The sequence below is a fragment of the Macaca thibetana genome, chromosome 12 (assembly GCF_024542745.1).
Source record: "Macaca thibetana thibetana isolate TM-01 chromosome 12, ASM2454274v1, whole genome shotgun sequence".
NCBI lineage: Eukaryota > Metazoa > Chordata > Mammalia > Primates > Cercopithecidae > Macaca > Macaca thibetana.
Window position 1 is genome coordinate 74,337,839 of NC_065589.1, and position 21,460 is coordinate 74,359,298.

Consider the following 21,460-nt stretch of genomic DNA (forward strand, 5'->3'; position numbering starts at 1 on the left):
GATTCTGTAGTTGGCTGAAAAATGATCTGCAGTTAGGCTTTGCCCCATCCAAATCAGAGTGGGGCTGTTTCTTGAATGTCAGAACTAAAGTGTTTTCTTCTCTCACACTTTTCTTAACTGGTTCATTTCCCAATCACTTTCTTGGTGGAGTCTCAATCTGCCAAAAGGACATGCCCGTCAATCCACACACAAACTACTTATTTGTACCTGTCTCGACGCCGCCCCCATCTCTATCTATTCCTACACTACACTATCGTTAGTGCATATTTCTAAGGTTCAAAATTTTACAAGATTCTTGTCCTATAAGAGCAATTTTCTGCTTAACACTACCAAATTGATCAGTCTGTGCTGTGTATATCCACCATTCCCTCAAGCCAGCCACATCTGATTAAATGTACATTTGTCTATGCATTATTTTGTAACCGCAAGCCTTGTCTACGTTGCTTTCTGGCACGTTAGGCAATCGTCTGTTTGTCAGTTATTACCTACTACATACCAGAAAACAATATAGGCTAATCTATAGCTTTCATGTCTTTCAAAGGCCATGCCCATCAAGGCCCCTCTATACCATAACTGTACACTGTGGGTGCTTGGAAAGGATGGCTATTTCACTGGCTCACTAAGAAATCACCAGCTATTTCACTAGCTCACTGTGAATTCAAGCACCTAAAGCTGTCGTATACATGCAATTTCAGGAAACTGTTGCAGTCAAAGTTGGGAATTGCACTGGACACAAGGCCAAACTGACCTTGTTTAACTTCACATCAATATTAAAATAATGCATCACATAAAATAAAGGTGTATGGAAATTCCAGTTTTCAAATCCTGACTGACCACATTTGAAACCTTATGATTGCATAGCACACATTTTTTTTCAGTACTAGATAATAGTTATTAAATGATTTAAGGTCTTATTAATACTTCCTTTCCCAGACACAGCAGGCTAGGCTAGTCAGACAAACCCCTTGCTCTCTATTAAAAACAACTAAATTCTCAATTTAAAAAATATCCTTAAAAGTATCAGAGGTGACAAGATAGTAAGAAGCTCTCAGAATAAAAATCTAAGGGAAACTAGGAACCCAGAGACCTAAGTAGAACACCATAGTTCTTTCTGGCCCAAAGGCATCTCTACCATGAGTTAATCTGGGTTTCTGTTTTGGCAGCCCCTGGAGGAAAGGGGGAAGAATCTAGGCCCAGTGCCCACCTAATGTGGAGGATATTATAGAAGATACTGCCACTGCACATATTAAGCTGGGACCCCAAGATATAACATTCATAGGATGAGTGTGTGCCATACATAAACCCCACCTCTGTTCTGAATTCTGGGAAACTTCAGAGATGGTCACCTCGGCACTAAGCAGAAGACGGGAAAAAGGGAAAGGAAAATAACACAATGAGAAGTTGTGGTAACAGACCCACACTGTGACCATGACCAAGGTGGTTACGGTCATGGGGAGTTAGCCCAGGTGGACCTGGGAGTCATGGTAAGTCATGTGCTTGGTCTGGGATGATCCTGGGCTGGGGTATCGTCCACGCTGGACAGGAGCATAAGCATAAACTCTCTGAGAGAATCATCAACTTCCTAGGCCTCAAGATTCTCCCTCCTTAATATTTCCTAAGAACAAAGAGTAGTACACAACTAAGCACACAAGGAAAAACAGGTTCCATGAATTAGAATCAGAAACACACCCACAAATATTGGAACTGTTAAATACAGATTGTAAAACAACTATGCTTCCCTATGTAAAAAAATAAAAGACCACATAAAAAGTATCTGAAAAGAACAGGAAACTATGAAAACCAACCAAGCAGGTTTTTAAAAGATTAAATATAACTTTTATAAATAAAAACATATACTAACCAAATTAAAAACTAGAAGGAGAAGATAAACAGAAATAGTTAAAAGGGAATTTGTAATTTGAAAGATATGTCAGATGACATCTAACATATGGCCAAAGAAACAGAAACAATGAACAACATAGAAGGAAAGTTAGAACTCATGAGGGTAGTGAGAGGATCTAAAATACATTTAACTGTAATTACAGAAGAAGAAAATAGTGAGAGTAGAGAAGAAGCAATATTTAAAGAAGTAATGACTGAGAAATTTCCAGAACTGATAAAGATAGCATTTGGGCCAGGCATGGTGGCTCACGCCTATAATCCCAGCACTTCAGGAGGCCGAAGCAGGTGATCACCATAGGTCAGCAGTTCACGACCAGCATGGCCAACATGGTGAAACACTATCTCTACTAAAAATATAACAGTTAGCCAGGTGTGGTGGCACTCACCTGTAATCCCAGCTACTTGGGAAGCTCAGGCAGGAGAACTGCTTGAGCCTGGGAGGCAGAGGTTGCAGTGAGCCAAGATTGTACCACTGCACTCCAGCCTGTCCCTCTCAAAAAAAAAAAGATAGCAATCCATAGATTCATAGATTTAAGAAGGCCCAGAGAATCTTGAGAGGAATATATATATATTTTAATTGCAATACAGAAAGACAAGACTAACGGGAAAATCTTCAAGCCTACAGAGAGAAAAAGGGCATTATCTTCAAAGGAATGACAGGGTGATTATCATCTTCTCTGTGGCAAGCATGTAAGCAAGAAGACAGTGCGATGATATAATCATTATACTGAAAGGAAATAACTGCTAACTAGAATTCTATACTCAGAGAAAAACCTTCAAGAATGAGGGAGAAATGAACTCATTTTCAAACAACAAAAAACAAGAGATTTCATCTGTAGCAGGCCTCAAGGATCTTCAGACAAAAATTCAGTGATTCCAAATGGAAGGTCTGGGTATACAAAGGAATTAAAAACAAAGAAAGTGGTAAATATATGTGCAAATCTTAAAAAAAAAGTCTCTGTTGTTTAAGGTTAATAATGTCTCTAAGATTAAAAACATGGAATAAAAGCCATGACAAAAGTAACTTAAGTCAGAAGAGGGAACATGGAAATAAAATATTTTAAACACCTTGGATTTTCTAGGAGGGTAAAAGAGGGGTCAACATTGCATTTTGATAACTTAGGTATACCCATTGTAATTTGTAGGATAACCACCAAAATAACTAAAAATTGAGTGCATAATTTCAAAACTAAAAGGGAAAATGGAATCAAGTCAAGAAAAGGGAGAAAAAGAAACATAAAATAGGCAAAAATAGCACAAAACAAGATGAAGCTGTAAAAGCATGTAAAAATGATTATATTAAGCACATATGAAATAAGCTCTGGTGGGAAAAAGAACAAATGTGTCCGGACTGAATAAAACAAAATCCCACCATATGTTATCTATAAGAAACACATCTAAGCACATTCCACTTGTATTAGGTTTTTAAATAGGCAAAACTAAATTATGGTGTTTGGGAATACTTGTTAAACGGCAAGGATGTGAGTCAAACCAAGACAATGATTAGCGCAGAAGTTGGTAAAGTGTATATTTCTTGGGCGGAAAAGTGGTGTTGTGATTATCAAGGGGCCTATGGATTGGGGGGCACTAGGGAGCTGAAGAAAGTCGAAAATGTGGAGCAGAACGTTCCAGGACGATGGGAAAGCAAGCGCAAAGGCCAAGAGGCAGGAACGAGCCCAGCAAGCAGAGAGCACCTCGACATCACTGAAGCGCAGCGAGAGGAGCTGGGAGAGATGAAGTCAGGGAGGTCCACAGCCCAGATCTGGACCATGCAGAGCCCTGCAGGTCCTGCAGGGTTCCCAGTTTAGATCTTAATCCAGAGCACAGCAGAGATGGGGAGGGCTCTCATGGGAGCACCAGGTGGGTATACCTGTGCCAGGCAAGGGTTGGGGTGATGCGTAGAAATCTCAGAGGAGAAAGGGTGCCTAAGCTAGACTTCAAGGAAATGAATAAGAATCAAACGTAGAAGAAAAGGGGGTGTGGAGGTCCCTGGGACGGAATGCACAGAGAACTTTGAGCAGTTCATTCTTACTAGAGCATGGCACGCAAGGAAGGAATTGGAGAAGTATTGGTGACTCTGGTGGACTTGAGGCCATGGAGAACTAAGAGACAGGACTTTTTAAAAAACACATTTGCAAGCTCTAGGTCTCTAATTTGGAAGCCCCAACCCATATTAAATACATTACCTTGAACCTACATCCTGTATTAATGTTTTATCTATTAAAAAAAGTGAGGGTTGTTCTCCAGTGCCCCCCCGCCAACTCCATGGGCTCCTTGACAATCACACCACCACTTTTCCTCCAAAGAAATATACACTATACCAAAGTCTTTAAAATACTTTTTACAACTTTCCCTTTAAGAATTAATATCGTAAGAAGATGGCAGAATGTGTACCACTGTCAAAGCTATATGATGGATACATGGGAATTCATTATACTATTCTCTCTCCTCTTGGGCATATCAAAATTTTCATAATAAAAATAACCAAAGGAATTGTTATTTTGTTCCTGTTCAGATTAAAACTTTATTATATTTAACCAAAGGAACTGTTATTATTTTGTTCCTGTTCAGATTAAAACTTTATTATATTTACATATAAATCTCTGATTTGAGTTCAGCCATGAAATCATATCTTGTAAAAACAGAGACATTTAATAATGTTAGGAGAAAAATTTTGAGATAATTATCAAAGGCCGAGGATTACTTTTTAAGCACCAAGAAAATTTACACCCATAGGATTTTACAATGCATCCCTTATGGTTCTTTATTTGCTATTTGGTTGTCTTCCAAGTAAAAACCGTTTTTTAAAAGCAAGAAACCTTGATCTAAAACCCCTAATGAGGATATAATACGGAAAGTATAAAGAGAAAAAACTAGAAATGAAATAAAAATATGCTGCTTTTTTTCTTTTCTCTCCTTTCTTATTTTTATACAGCTTTAGAAAACTGTCTGGTTGGCTGCAGGCATATCTGGATGTGTTTCCTGAAATTAAAAGCATAAATTAAATAAAAACGTCTAATGTATCAAATCATCTAAAACTCAAGAGAAATCCATGTGGCAGCTTAAGCATCTTCAGTATGTGGCACAGAATTTCTTAGGAGAGAAGGGAGTTTAGAATGGAACATCATCCAATTTAACAAAAATTTACTACCTCAGCAGCTTACTGGATAATGAACTAAAAGACACAAAAGTACTTTACGAACATGGTAACATTTTCCTTCAAGGTAATAAAATGCAAAGTAGGCTCCATAGGTTGGTTTTATATCCTCAGTATCTTCAAAAGCTACAGACTGAGTGAGGGACATAAGAGACTTGCCCTCTCTCTTCCTGTAAACAATGTGAAAATGATAAAAAATAAATGTTTACTGGTTCCACAGTCTGGTCTGATAAATGCCTAGAGCTAATCTGCACCAAATATCTGAGCGAGGGCTCCAAACCTCCCAACCCTGCTTTCAACCTAGTTTCCCATTCCCATAGTGATTCATTATCCTGTGAAGGTTCCACCCCACTCCTGGGCTTTTTGGACTGGGACACAGTGACTTGTGAGTGACTGCACCCTACTGGCACCTACACCTCTTACTCCCTAGAAACGACAATGTACTGGTATCCCTCGCCCTCGCTATCTGCCACCCACATGCAGACAGACATGCCAAACAAAGAAATAATCAACACATCTTCAGAAAATTGTTTCACACTTTCTCCCCACTCCTCAAAATGCCAATACTTCCTCCTCCTTCTTCACTCTCCTCTGATGCCCGTTTCCTATTTCATAAAATTCTTAGGAAAAGAATAAAAACTTGTTCAAGAAGGGAGTCCATACAGAGAAGGCCCTTCTTTGCTTCAGAGGCAATCACAGTGCTACTATAGTGCTATCATTAGTATACTAGCTAACATTTATTATGCGCTTACAAAGTGATATGGTTTGGTTCTGTGTCCCCATCTAAATCTCATCTCGAAAGATTGAGAGTGAGGAAGTGGCACTTCCTCACTGTCATTCTCCCCTGCCACCATGTAAGACGTGCCTGCCTTGCTTCCCCTTGCCTTCTGCCATGATTGTAAATTTCCTAAGGCCTCCCCAGCCATGAGAAACTGTAAGTCAATTAAACCTCCTTTCTTTATGAATTATCTAGTCTCTGGTAGTACCTTTATAGCAGTCTGGAAACGGACTAATACATAAGGCACCAGTGCTCTATGTGTTTTGAACAATTCTAATGGCCCCATTTTAAATTCAAGGTACTATTTTGACTCAGGTTAAGTTTCAAGAAATCGAGGCTGAGGAAGCTGGTCAGTGCTAGAGATAGGCAGGTAGCGCTGGCAGTCAGAGCTGTCCTCTTGGCCTAAGATAGAAACCTCCCAGTTCTACCACAAGGACCTCACCCTACTGTTTAGACAAGTAAGGAACCATGGTTTCAAATTACATGCCACTTTAAAAGTCAGAAAGCCAGAAAATCATGTTCTCAACAAGAAGCTTTTCTTTGAAGAAGGAAAACAAGAAAATAAAACCATGAGATTTAACTTCTCCAAAAAAAAATCATCATATCAAATCTGCCAAATAATTATACCTTCAAACATTTGGGGATTTAATAGAAACAAAGCCCAGATAAAAGGCGCATGGTACTAATGTATACCCAAAAGTATTAAGCAAGCTTAGAATGGTATTATTTGATTAGGTAGGTGAATTCAATTCAATTTGGCAGCCCTTAATACTAATTGAATTGATCAAAATTAATCAGTTTTCTTGAGCTCTGACTATGTGTTTGGCAATATTGTAGGTGCTTTATATGAATCATTTTATTTAATCACTATATTAAATAACAACTTTGTCAGGTTTTTAAGGTTATTGCCTTGTTTTATGGATAACGAAATGAAGGATTGTTTGTTCATCCTAAGGATGATGATAAAATAAAGAGATATTACCATTTATGTATCAAGGGAAGAGATCCTGTTTTTTCATCTAGCAGCAAATACAGAACCCAGCAGATAGTAAATGCTTTACAAAAAACAAAAACGAAAACAAACAAACAAAAAAACAAAGCTTATTGAGCCACATAAGTATTGGAAAGAACCAGAAAGGACAACTTAACTGTCATGGAGTAAGAGAAGCTTTTAGGTTTTAATACACCAAAGATTTAGCCAGGGATTCATGTAAACGCTTCATAGTTCCAGATAAGACAATATTTTATTTTTAAATCAATTCAATGGAAGTGATGCACACAAGTTCAAGTCTTATTTCAGAACTGGAATCAATAAGAACTGAAATCAGTTCAAGTTGGACACACTTCCCTGACTAAAATGGGAGAGAAAACAGTAGAGCAATATTATCTCAATGAATAATGGAAGGGAAATACGAGTGTCCACTGAAAAGTACATCTAAAGGACAACGTTAGAAGAAATTCTGCATTTGGCGGCTTCTGGAGATCTGTTTGGGCCTATCAACTAGAGATACAGGTGCATTTTTAATCCCTTCCTACCTTCTCGTAAAATACTACATGGCCTACATTCCTCAAACACTGAGAATGTCTCACTCAGTTTCCATTTTTCTGCAAACCGTATCCCAGGCTTCAGATCACTTAGTGGGACCTGATACAAGCCAAAACCACTCCTACTATTCGGGCCTGCTCCAACCCCTCACCTACTCCTGCTCCACCCCCAGTCACCCACAGAAAAGGAAAGGAGAACTGAGAGAAAGTTCCATGACGGATCTGCAAGAAAGCTGGGTTCCACTGACAAGGAGCACCAAAGGTCCTAAATAAAGCATTTCCAATCTCAGTGACTCCCGGCACCTAGAACAATGATAAACACGGCGAGGCTTAATGGTATGTGTGCCAAAGTTGGAATGTCTGGCAGAATCCTACTACAGCATGGTCACTTGTTGTTCCATGGGTATCACTAGATAAATACTTTTCCTTTGAAAAATAAAAATAATATAAATTGTGATATAACCCACTTAGCCTATATACTTCAATAGTAATTCCGTCCCCCAAATCTATCATAAAATTTATTCACAAGAAGCTCTCTACATTGACCAATTCTTAGATTTGTTGATTTCAAAGCTGGTTTGCTACCCAACAAGTACTCACTCATTTACAATATGATGACTTAGCCCTGTCCTCAGGGAGAACTAGATGCTCCTGTTGCTGTCTGTCTGCTAAATTATTGTGCCTGATTCCCCTTTAAACTCTGAGCACCAGAAAACAGTGATTTTATCCTTTTTTCCCCCACAGGTTATTGGAGTACAGGTGGTGTTTGGGTACATGACTATGTTCTTTAGTGGTGATCTGTGAGATTTTGGGGTTCCAGTCACTCCTTTTCTTTTTCTCCATTTGGTCCATGTAACCATCCTTGAAAATTCAGCAGTGTCACCTCCTCCAGAAACCCTTTCCTGCCTCCTCCTTCCCCTTTTCAGTCTTCCCTAGGACTATTTGAAAGAATAAACTCAAGTTTTCTCTAATTACAGTCAGGCCTCTAGTCCCTAGAGATTCACTCCAATCCCTGAAGTTCAGTTAATTGACTCATTCACTGGACATTTCTGGGGGCCTTACAAAGCACCAGACATTGTGCTGAGTGGTGGGGGTGAAAAGATAAATAAGACACAGTCCCAGAACTCAAGGTATTGATGGCCAAACAGCAGAGATAGATGCAAACAGTGAACACGGCAAGTCTCCAAGTGCTCTAGTAGAGAACAACTAAAAGTGCAATATGGGTGGCAAGGAGAAAGCAACAAATTTAACTGCAGCCCTTCATAAGTTAGAGGTGGAAAGGAAAGAGAAAGGAGGCTGTCATGTGCAAATAAAAGACCAAACTGCCCCCTTTCCATGTTTGCTCTGCAGGCAGTAAAATAATATATTACTGAATTTCTCTAACATTGTGCTTCAGCTGGGTACAAATCCCAACTCTGATGCTTAGTAGCTGTGTGGTGTTGGGTCAGTTATTCCACCTCTCTTTACTTCTCTTTATTCGTGGGTGAGAAGAACTTTTAATATCTAACATATTACAAAAGATTGTTGTTTAAATGTAAAGGCTCCATCACAGCATCTGAACTGTATAAATACCTCAAGAAATACCTCTTTCCCCTCTCTTGTCAGGGTCTAAGTCTCCTGCCAGCATTAATGCCCACTACATCTGCAAGAAATCCTATTATATACTAATATGTAAGCTGAAAATATGCAATTTTATTACAACTGTGGCTAAAGGCAGTATGGGAGTTAGAGAACTTTGCAGAATTAAGGAATATGGCCAAGACTTGGGCCTCTAATGCAAATTCTGCTGTTAACCTTGGCTGGTGCACCAAGTGTTTAATGCTGCAACATTCCCTCACTCACAGTATATCTTCCATGGAACAGTACACCAGCTTTTCTACACAGTTGAACCTTAAAAGCAGTAAAACAGCCTCCCTTGTCCACTGCTAGGACACTGTAAATGGCCAATGTAAGAAATAGTGTCCAAATCTACAGTAATCTGCCAGCAGCTCACCTTGCAGTCAATAATAACTGAATTGTAAATTTAAAAATAATTAAAAAGAGTATAATTGGATTGTTTGTAACACAAAGATAAATGCTTGAGGTGATGGATACCCCATTTACTCTGTGATGTGATTATTACATGCTGCATGCCTATGTCAAAATATCTCACATACCCCATAAATACATACCCCCAAATATCTCACATACCCCATACATACCGCAAGATATCTCACATACCCCATAAATACATACCCCAAAATATCTCACATACTCCATAAATACATATACCCATTTATGTACCTACAAAAATTTTAAAAATCAAATAGAATAAAAGTAGTTGGCTCCAATTGCTTTTAGTTAAGTTTCCTATCATGGGTAGGGCTTATTATGAATTTGGATGTGGGAAGGCCTATAAATAAACCTCACAAACCTACTTCCAATAGTCATTTGGAATCTGCTCAAATCATTCCAACTTGAGAAGCGGCTTGATGCCCTGTTACTTAGTCCAAATGCCCATCCTCAACCACCACCATCTTATGCACAAACTCTTTCACCCTTACATTCCTAGGTGTTATATTCAAATATCAGGAGCCATGTGCAATGTGCCAACTTTTAGGACAAACAGACAAATCAGTAACGGTTGAAGATTCTTTTAATCCTTGACAGGATGTGGTTACCATGAGCTAATAACCGCAAGGCGAATAGCCAGGAGGAAATCAAACACTCCGGCTCCAAGCAGAAGGCACCTACCCCTATGACAACGGGAAGTGACTGCAAAGGAGGGAGGAAGGAAGCATGAAAGAGAAGGAGAGCAAGAGAGGCAAGCCAGACGGGATTCCCAAGAGGAAGCAACAGAGTGCTTCTTTTTCGACAACCTAAAATGTCATTCTCTTGATAGCAAAGTAAGATACAAGGCCCAGAATAACCCATAACTGGAGCCATAAGGAAGGGCCCCTAGAAGGGAACCACTTGGCTTGAGTATTACAACTGATGGCTCCCTGTAAGGTCTTAAATAACTTTACCAATGCACAGAATCAATTGTCCCTGTGAGTTCTGCAAGGTCAGAAATTGTTGCTTACTCAACTTTGCAACCACATTTGAAAGGGAACCAGGCACTGAGAGATGCACATTAGACAAACACCCCCTCACTTAATCCCAAATGACTTTATAAATAGTAGCTATTATATCTTTTCACAGAAGAAAAATCTGGGGCTTGGCAACATTAAAGGACTTGCTAGGGGTAACAGAGCTTGAGCCAGACCATGAACCAGGTAGATGTGATTCCCACTCTCAGATTTCTTCAAGATCAGTTGCCTCTTGTACTTCTCCTGCACACAGGAGGTAACCAATAAATATTACATTTAAGAGCGAGCTCCTGTACCCAGAAGTCACGCTGACCTCCTAAGGCTGATCAGACTGTCCAGGCTCCAGCAGAGGTGGCTTTACTAAAGCCAGCACCACAGAGGACCAGGCTTTGATCCTCTATCCCTCCTGGTAGAGGCAAGCTGTGTCCTCTTCAGAATCACCTGGGTAAATTTAAAATCTCTGAAGTTCAAAGACATTCACTGTGTATTCTGACATTTCTCATGTGGTGCCTCAAAAGCCTTGGCTTCTGGAGGCACAGGGGGCATCACTCCCTAGTGAAATAGGACACCTTTCTTCATCCACTTCTGTCACATTGCTACACAACAGCAAGCCAAAGGTGCCGAGGCTCTGCACTCGCGTTGGTGTTTCATCTTTTTCTTATGCGTGAGTAATGCCCAAGTTGACAGTCCTGTGAATCCACATGGATTCTGCCTCCTTGGGGTTCCACAGAATGAAAGAGCTTCATCCTAAATGGAGAATCTGCTCTCCTTGCATCTTCTTGGATCTCTTCTCCTCAAAATGATGACATCAGAGCCACTGCTCTTAGGTAGCATGCTTGTGGCTCTGAGGAAGCCATGTGGCCAGGGCATGGCCGTGACAGACTAATAGCTGTTTGCTGCAGCTCCTGGTACCCCAACTTGAGTAACAACAGAAACCGACGACCTTCAGGCAGCTGAGACTCACTACCCCCGTACCATGTGCAAGACACCTTTCTAAACACTTCATTTATATATATTAATTCATCCAGTATTCACAACAACCCTATGAAGAACACTCTTAATGTGCCCATTTTACGAAGACGGTGGCCAGCAACCCTCCCAAATACCCCAGAGGTGTTTATCAGAAAGAAGACTCAAATGTAGACTCCCGAGCTCCACAGCCCACTGCCTTCACCACCACACCAACCCACTGGTCCTGCTACCAGGCTTGTGGTAAAAGCGTGCATAACTTCTAATGTGAGCCTAACACGGATTTCATATTTGCTTATATCTGATTTTGTCTGCCAGAAACACTAGGTGAACACAGAAAACTGAACCAGGCTGAACTGAATGGCCTACGAGCGTATATGCACAACACGTGTGCGCACACACACACACTTTCTTCAAATATGTCCAAGCTACCTTAGTCACACTAGCTATGAGCCACACCCATCTGGTATTGCAACTTTCCCTCTGATTTCAGGTCTTCCTCCTTCCAGCACTTCACAATAACTTACTGCCACCCTTCTGACATTGTTATAGACTGAACTGTGTGCCCCCAGAATGCATACGTTGAAGCCCTACCTCCCAATGTGACTGTCCTGGGAGATGAGGCTGTTAATAAGGTAATTCAGGTTAAATCAGGTCATAAGGGTAGGACTCTACTCCAATATGATTGGTGTCCTTATAAGAAGAGGAAGAGACACCAGGGATGTGCACACACAGTGGAAAGGCCAGGGAAAGAAACCCCTGGAAAAACCAAACCTATGTCACCTGGGACTTTCAGCCTCCAGAACTGTGAGAAAATACACTTCTGTTAAGCCACACAGTCTGTGGTATTTTGTTATGACAGTCTGAGATAACACAGCAACAGCCACTACAAGCAAATGTTAGGTCTATTTCAAGGTCAAGTGCCATATTTATTGTAGTAGCTATGTATTTCTTAACCATTTAAAGTGTATAAAACTGCTCCTGTTTTTATTAGGTTCCTAGCTTATTTTCAAAGTGTCACTGATGAAATTTCCCAGCGTTGTGTCCCTAACCCATTCTTCTCACAAACCCTAAGTTATTTTGTTTTGTTGTGCGATTTTGCATGGTGTGGCCATTTTTAGGAATGCATATGTCATATGACAGCACAAGTGATTATACTACTGCCCACAGGTCAATGACTTACAGATCCTGAAGATGAAGCATAAAACATAACCTTTCTACAGTCGTCTTCAGGCACTCTGATGAGACTGGTTCTATTAAAAACATTTCAAGAAGGGTAGGTGCCAAGTACAGACACACATGATGTATAAACATTGGTGTGGGCACATGTATAAAATATGACACTGTATAAGCAGTAAATGAAAAAGGATTTATTTCTGGATGGTATGCTTTGAAGTCTTTCCCCCTACAGTTCTGTATGAACATTATGTAGACTTTTATAAATCCTCTACAATCAAAATCAATTATAAGGATTTGCATGATTCTACTCTAAATCAGAAACAAATAACAACTTTTAAAATACATTACACAACAACAAAAAATAGTACATAGGTTCAAAAATAACAGGGTTAAATAATAATATGAGGCCTTAATAAATTCAGTTATTCCTCTACATCGTGTCCTCTTTATTACCATCCAATTCCATGTTGAACAAAAATTATTGAAAAAAATATTATTTAAAAAGCCTTTAGAAATTTAGGCCTTAAATGAAAACTGACCACTCAAACGTAGGCAGAGCACAGCAGTAGTTAATATGCAGCCAGCCTGACCAAGGTATGGCCTGTCTTATATTTTTAGCAAAAATCTCTTTTCCTTAATTAGCCAACACACATGCATTAGAGGCCTAGCCATATGCCATCAAGGAATGTGTGAGGCTTGTTCTAAATGGAAAACCTGAGTTCACCGGACACAGATGGTAGGTCTAGAATAGAACGAGGGGGGCAAGGTTTAGGCTTATTCGAGGCAAAAGAGCAGACTGTCCATAGTACAGTTCATCGATCTTCAGAATTTCTGTAATGAAAGCAATGCTGCCTTGAGGATACCAACAGATTTGAAGAGTGCCTGGCTAGGCTAAATGAAACTGCACTCCATCAAGGCACCATATCCCAGGAATACTGGAGATAGGCATACCAATTACAGAACTATTCAAATTTTTCTATTAAATGGCAAAACTCTGAGAAATAGATGACTGTGCCTAGCACTAGGAGACTATATTCTCTTCCTTGAAACTCTGAAAGAACTACAAATAGTATTATTACCCTAAAGCAGGGTTCTGCAAACTATGGCTAGAGGGCCAAATCCAGCCTGCCATCTGTTTTTGTATGGCCCATGGGTTAAGAATAGTTTTTATTTTTTGTAATGTATTTTTTAAAGAATAATACTTTACGACACATGAAAATGACATATTCAAATTTCAGTATCCATAAATACACTTTCACTGGAACACAGCCATGCACATTTGCATCGTCTCTGGCTGCTTTTATGCTGCAGCAGAATTGTAATTACAACAAGGTCCATATGATCTAAAATATTTATTTTGGGACCATTTATAAGAAAAGTTTGCTGACCTCTGTCCCAAAGCTAAAACTGACCTGAATACAACGTGCAGATATAAAACTGTTTAAGGTAATAGTCTTGCACACCAAGACATTCACTGAGCAATAACTAGGACTACAACAATGTACTTTGGATGACAGAAGTTGCTCTCCAAACCAGGGACTGTTTTGTATTAATGGAAAATAACCACAACTATCACCATAACATAAACAAAACAGCTCAACCCTGTACTTTTCAAGAACTAGAGACTGTCCACCAATTTTATGATTTTTTTCCCAGACTTATAATCAGCATCTACACATTGCTGATCATGTATCCTAATACTGAAAAAACAAAGATACTGTTTCTCTAGAAGATAATAGTTTCTTATTTCCCCCTTCAAAAACTGCATTCATTATGAGGAGAATTTTGGCAGTAAATTTTGTAATTGACGCTCCTGTCATGGTCTAAGAGAGAAAATAATCAAAATTGAATTTTCTCTCTGGCAAAACTTTGTCCATCGCCAGAGTATGAAATATATGGAAATGGTTTAAAAATATTCAGGGTTTTATTTTTATTTTTTTGCAAGTAGGTGGCTGTTTATGAAAACATGTTGAACATATTCCCCATACTATTTCCTCAGATAAAAGACTGATCTGAAATAAAGGAATATGAGAGACTCAACTACTTGTTTCCGATACGACCTCACTTCCCTTCCCCTGTCATCAATTATTAGGCTCCACTTTCTATGAAGGTCACAAGATAGCACTGATAATTTATAAACAGCTGTAAAAACTGCTATTTAGATTCAAGGTGACCAAGTTAGAAGCATGTAGGCAATTGGTTAACCCATTCATTTTTCAATGATGAATTAGCTCACGTTCAATGGAATCACAAACTAAGAAAAATCACAGGGCTTCTTTGCAGGAATAGTCACAATTTCGAAAGGATCCCAGGTTTTGATGAGTCTGCTGCCACTATACAGAAACATACAAATATGGAAGGATTGGGGGATAGTTTTAATCAGTATCAATTCTAAAATGGAATTCCTAAAGAAAAGGGAATCTTGAGCTGTCACCTTACTCAACAAACTCCGTAACTTCAGCAGCATATGGAGTAAGCTCCAATTCAAATCGCTGAGTATTAGTGTGAATATTCCTTGCCATAGATTTTCAGATTACATATGGGAGATTCATCTTTCCAATCTTTGAGACTGTTTAAATAAAAGCCCTATATTATATGTCCTCCTAGACCTGTGCTATGAAATGTACTGCACGATACTCAAAAATGATGAGCACAGGTAGGGTCCAAATGAAAGGAATGCCATTTATTCTGATATCTTATCTCTGCTTCTTCCTGTTATATCCGGCAAATATTTTAATACATTATTTATTTTATATTATCCTGAGTGATAAAAACCCACTTGGATGCAATTGTCAGAGAAGGATGATACAGCTTCACCAGTCCAAAGGCATAATCCCAACCGGCACCTGCTTCCATTAGGAACCAGTTGCTTCTAAAACGTCTCAAATGACATCTCATTTTTATAAATTCTTCACTCTCTCTTGAAATGCTCTATTTAAGTTGCCAATAAGAATTTCAACGCTTTTGCAAGAAGTATTTGTCAAAACTAACATGACTGTGAATGACTGACATAAAGCAAGAGAAAAAAAAATCACGTCAATGTATTAGCATTTTACGCGCAAAACAGCTTCTACTCAGTCCATCTACATGTAATGGATGTGCCAGAAATTGGACATGCCTGCATATGCTTACAAGCACAGTTTAGCTTGCATGTTGGTGCTATTCCACACTGCTGAAAGATGAAATACAATTATCCGGACGGAATTCTGTATTTTGGAAAATAGAAACTTATATAACAGAAAAATTATAGATTCTTTACATTTTGACCCTCAGGTGACAAGCTCCAAATTTGTGTTCTCTTGTTTTCCCATTTGATTTTTAGTATTTCTGAGCAGCAATTATCTTTCTTCTTAACCAGGGATGTGTGTTATAAGCACTTGGGGCATTTTTTTCCATGATATACATGTTCAGACTGTACCTGAGTCATCATCCTGACACCCTGGGATGGGGCTCGGGCACGTGTATTTTGAAAACATCACTAGGTGATTGTGAAATGCATCCTTAGTTAAGAACAACTATTCTAGATCTTTTTTTATATAGGTAAGTAAGTATGACACACACATTTGCATACAGAGACCACTATAATTCTACTTTATCCCTCATGGTGTTCTCTAAATGTTCTCCTTTGCCATTCCATTCTTTCCTCTGAATTTCTGCCTTTAAAATTGTCATGGAGCTTTCCATAGTCAGGTAATTTTCCTAGACAAATTTTATGCTAAGGCAGTATATATTAGGCACTCATTTATAGGAGCAAAGTGACAAATGAGGTCAGCAACTCTTTCCAAAACAATGCCATTTTAACACACAGTCATAACAAATTATTTATTTGGCAGAGTCTGTCTGTTAGGGTAAAGACTGAGAGGAATGAAAGAACAAGATGTGACCCTGTGGTCTTCAAGCAACACAGAACTGGAACTGAAATAGTTAAACAAGTTAAGTAACCATATAAGGCAGTATGTGATTCAGGGTTAAATTCCTAGTACTCTAAGGATGTAGGGGAAGCTGTGCTCACTCCAGTCCCAATAGTCAGGCCACCCTTCACAGAGGGCCTGGGATTTGAAGAATGGTGAGGGGATAAGTAGGTGAGGCAGAGGAAGTTCCTGGCCTGGAACACCATATACAAAGCAGGAAGGAAAAAGGCACAGACAGTGAAAACACAACCCTCTAGAAGGAAGATGTCATTTGGGTGATGGACATTAAACAAGCAAAAGATAGACTCTAGTTATCAGGCTCAGGGACCTAATATTTATCCTATAGTTGTCTTAAAATCATCAAAGTTTTAAAGCATAAGAACATAGGGATAGTAGTATTTCAGAAAATAATTTGGGATTTTTTGGTAGCAAACAAAATGTCTATGTGTACGCAAGATAAAAAAAAAATAAGGAGACATATGAAAGCATTTTGGGCTATAATGGTGAATTTACAAAGAATTAATAGAACTCAGCGGCTGATCGACTTCAGTTTCCAGCCTATGACAAAACGGAAGCATAAAAACAATAGGAAAAGTAAAGTCAGGAGTGGAAGCAAATTAGAATTGCTAGCTGGAGCTGGCAGAATGATGCCTTAGAAGAAACATCTGCACTGTACACATGGCTTTGGAAGAAGCTGGTGAGAGGAAATGATTTTAACACATAGAATGGAAGGTAGGGTAAGGAAAATATGAGATTGAAGACTAAATCTGGAGTGTCATTAACACATTAAAGACCACAGAGCAAACACAGAATAAATGATGCAAACAAAAGACCTTGAAAAGGCAAGAGAATCTAGTGGCAACTCACAAACCAAGGAAGAAGAGAGTTTCAAAACAAAACTTCATCAATACTATATCATACAACAGAAAGATGAAAGGCCACTGACACTGACCCAGTTCTAATCCCAGCAAACCCCCCGTGTACCCCAACCTACAGTTGATCTTTTCCCTTTAATCTTTACTGACTATCCATATCAATCCTACAACACACATATCTGGTTATTTATTTTTTTTTGAGATGGAGTCTCGCTCTGTTGCCCAGGCAGGAGTGCAGTGGTGCAATCTAAGCTCACTGCAAACTCCGCCTCCCAGGTTTATGCCATTCTCCTGCCTCAGCCTCCCGAGTAGCTGAGACTACAGGCGCCCACCACCACGTCTGGCTAACTTTTTGTATTTTTAGTAGAGACGGGGTTTCACCATGTTAGCCAGGATGGTCTCGATCTCCTGACCTCGTAATCCGCCCGCCTTGGCCTCCCAAAGTGCTGGGATTACAGGCGTGAGCCACTGCACCTGGCCCCATATCTGCTTATTTTCTAACATCTATCTTCGACCTACACATACTAAGATATTATGTCTTACTTCCACAACACTATTACAAGTTTCTTGATGGAAGAAATGATGTTATTTTATGCACCATCTCTTCCCCATCATGGTGCCTCCATATTACCATACCACTAGCAATCATTTAGAAGCATTTTTAATTGATTATAACTATGACTGTCTTATTTATTGTGGTATGCACATAATGACCTGTGGAATTCATGGAGAAGACATAGACACTGGTCTAGAGTTAGTACTTGCTACACAAAGTGTGATCTCTAGACCAATGGCACCAGCATCCCGTGGAAACTTGTTAAAAATGCTGCCATCCCAGACCAAGTAAATCAGATTCTGCATTTTAACATGATCCTCAGGTGACTGATGCTTATCTTAAAATCTCAAATACAGTGGTATTTGAGAGAAACTGGTGTAGACTCAGCATAGTAGGGGCTGACACCAAAGTACCAAAGAAGTTAGTCAGAGGAGGGAAAGATGGCACATGATGTTCAGCACGCAGACATGTGCTGAGACCCAGCTTCACCCTTACTCGGACTTGTGGCTCAAAGACGGAGCCCAGGCCCTTTGGATATATGGCAGGGCCAAGCTGGGAAGCAATTTTGGCTTTTGACCAGGAGCCCAGATACATAAATCCTTCTCTCATAGACTGCCACTAAGTAAGTTCATTTACTGAGAGGGCTTTGCTGATTGTATCTACCAGGTTGTTTTTCCCGACTTTATAAATATTCTCACCTCCGAAAGACCCTGTTCATGTTCTCCATATTTCCCCATCCCTAGGAATTTGTGATATTTTTCTGCCTTCCATTCATTTCTCCTATAACATTAGGTTTCCCTCTAAGGATACAATTACTGAAATACTTTTTTGACATAATTGAAAGCCAAAGCTGAAAATGCAACTTCAACCCCAAACAGAAAGGGCTGCAACTAAGAGAGCTACGCTGAAAGCACTATTGTTTAAATGACCAGGTGTCAGGAAAAAGCTCCCGAAAGAAGAAATGGAGAAACTATTAGAAGACACAGGAACAGTAACACCCAAAAGATGGAAGACCACATAGGGTAATGACTCTCTGGGCAGCTCTTCCCTTTGTTGGGGATGTTCTCAATATTTCAATGTATTTTCCTTTTTTTCCTATAGGTAAGTGCATGAAGTATCACCACTTCAAAATATCACTGTGCTGGAAGAGCTCTCTGTGGGTCTTTTAATATTTTTAACAGCTTTATTGATATATAATTTATACACTATATAAAGTTCACATTTCAGAGATGGAAGAGACTTCCATTCCATCCCCCACTTTCAAGCAATGCTTCATTAAACTCACCCAGAAATATAATATAGCCATTTCTTAAATCTCCAGGAATACAGAAGATTGCCATGGCCCTCTGATAATATATCCTAATATCTCAGTTTTTATTAGTAGGAAGAACCTAAGTTGCCTTTATGAAAATTCAAACTATCCACATCTATAAAACTAATGACTTTTAATGCTATATTTCAAAGATGACTGATTGAAAAGACCATTGTAGATCCTTTTATAATATGCTTACTTTGTAGAAACTCCATTAAGAAGTGAACTTTATTTACTGTATCCAAAGTGGAAATCACAAATTCTTACCAACTACTGCTTCCTGTGTTTTTCCTGAACTATTTTCCCACCTGACTGCAGCTTTTTAAGGGCTGCTGAAGCCTGCACAGATCTGTATTTTTCACCTCAGGGTTGGCATGAGTACTTAGGTCTTTTCCTTCAAAAAGAGAAACAGCAGCTTACATGCTCTCACAGAACCTCGTCAGCGTGCTTGGCTTCTCCTGATTGCGTCTCTGTCGAAACCAGCGCTGAATGCTTCGAACATCCCAGTCCAGTTGCTTGGAGAGGCCTTCCAATCTCTTTTCATCAGGATGCTAGGAAACAAGGTACCAGAAAAATAATTTCCAATCCATTTTCATTTTCACCATAAACAGGTCTGCCCTTGTCTATATCTGAGGGGTTTTTTCTTCCCCCTATTGTGTACTATCTGCTACTGAGATTTCTATTTACCACTGAGGACCGAGGCCTTCCACTAGCAGCATGAACAAAAATAACCACTAGGACAAAAGTAGTTACTCATGAAACAACATTTAAAAACATGAATCTTGCTCTAATGCTTGCAGTTCTCCTCATCAGCAATGTGCTTCCCGAAGGGCAACAAAGACTCAATGGAACATCCAACTAGCTGAGTCAACCCCATCAGCCTTCAAAGGAAGGGAGTCCATTGAAGGTAACTTTGTAAAGAGGTATCATTCAAATATCTCACTTTCTCAACAACAACAAAAAAATGCTATACTCAATGATCACATATCAAGATAATGTAGTAGAGACAAAAAGCATGGAAAAAAATCCCAAAATGCCTCACTTAAGCCTAAGGTACCATTTCTACCAAACACAGTTTATCTTTCTTCCCCTTCTCATACCCTTTGTTCCCATTTTTGACACATTCCTCTCTATTCATTTTCTTGGTCATCCCTTTGTAACTGTATCCCACATCAAGTCTTTTACTAAGACTATGCATTAGTTGAAAAAAGTAAACTTGGTGAAGTGGCAAGAGATGGCCCTGAAATGACAGGCACTTGTTCAATTCCTCACTCCACTGACCTCTCTGAGCCTCAGTTTCCTCATCTGTAAAAAAGAAAAGGTTGTTTACCAACCTAAATTATATTGCAACAAGAACCAAATATGAAACTGTATGTAAAACTCAGCAAATGTTAATATTCCTCTTTCCCATCTGATATGGTTTGGCTATGTCCCCACCCAAATCTCATCTTGAATTCCCACGGGACCCAGCGGGGGAGGTACTGAATCATGGGGGCAGGTCTTTCCTGTGCTGTTCTTGTGATTGTGAATAAGTCTCATAAGATCTGATGGTTTTAAAAAGTGGAATTTCCCTGCACAAGTTCTCTTTTGTCTGCCACCATATGGGATGTGCCTTTCACCTTCCACTATGATTGTGAAGTCTTGCCAGCCACGTGGAACTGTAAGTCCATTTCCTTCTTGTTGTAAATTGTCCACTCTCAGGTATGTCTTTCTCAGCAGTGTGAAAATGGACTAATACACTATCCCTCCCCTCTCTTCAATGTGTTGGAGAATGTCTAGCCAACAATCACATGAGGGTGACATACTACACAACAATACCAAGCCATGTGAGCTCCATTCCTTTATTATATCTTTGCTTAATATTAACTATGTTTATTTAATCTTTCTTTGATTTGATACTAACGCTTTAATGCAAGTGATGGGGAAAAATAACCAAAAAAGGGGTAAGGAGAAGGCACACTGGCCAGCGTTCAAGTTATAAGGGTGAAACATATATACATATAGACACAACACCTTTCTAAAAGCAGCTCAAGCAGCTCTAGGGGTCAGTGCCATGGAGGGAATGCCTGTGCCTCCCCAAATATTGTATGTTGAAACCCCGTGCCCATTGTGATGGTATTAGAAGGTGGAGCCTTTGAGAGGTGATGAGATCATGAGGGGGGAGCTCTTGGATTAGATTAGAAGTTATTAGAAGAGACACTAGAGAGC

The 21,460-nt window shown here is 39.4% G+C and overlaps 1 protein-coding gene across 2 annotated transcripts in view; it reads right to left on the reverse strand.

The window, feature by feature from the left end:
• Positions 1-21,460, reverse strand: part of CERS6 (ceramide synthase 6) — a 311,686-nt gene that overhangs the window by 188,917 nt on the left and 101,309 nt on the right. For both annotated transcript variants that reach the window (XM_050750462.1, XM_050750461.1), the window contains exon 3: positions 19,673-19,803. In XM_050750462.1, the coding sequence (XP_050606419.1) occupies positions 19,673-19,803 (131 nt within the window). The remainder of the gene's footprint in view (positions 1-19,672; positions 19,804-21,460) is intronic.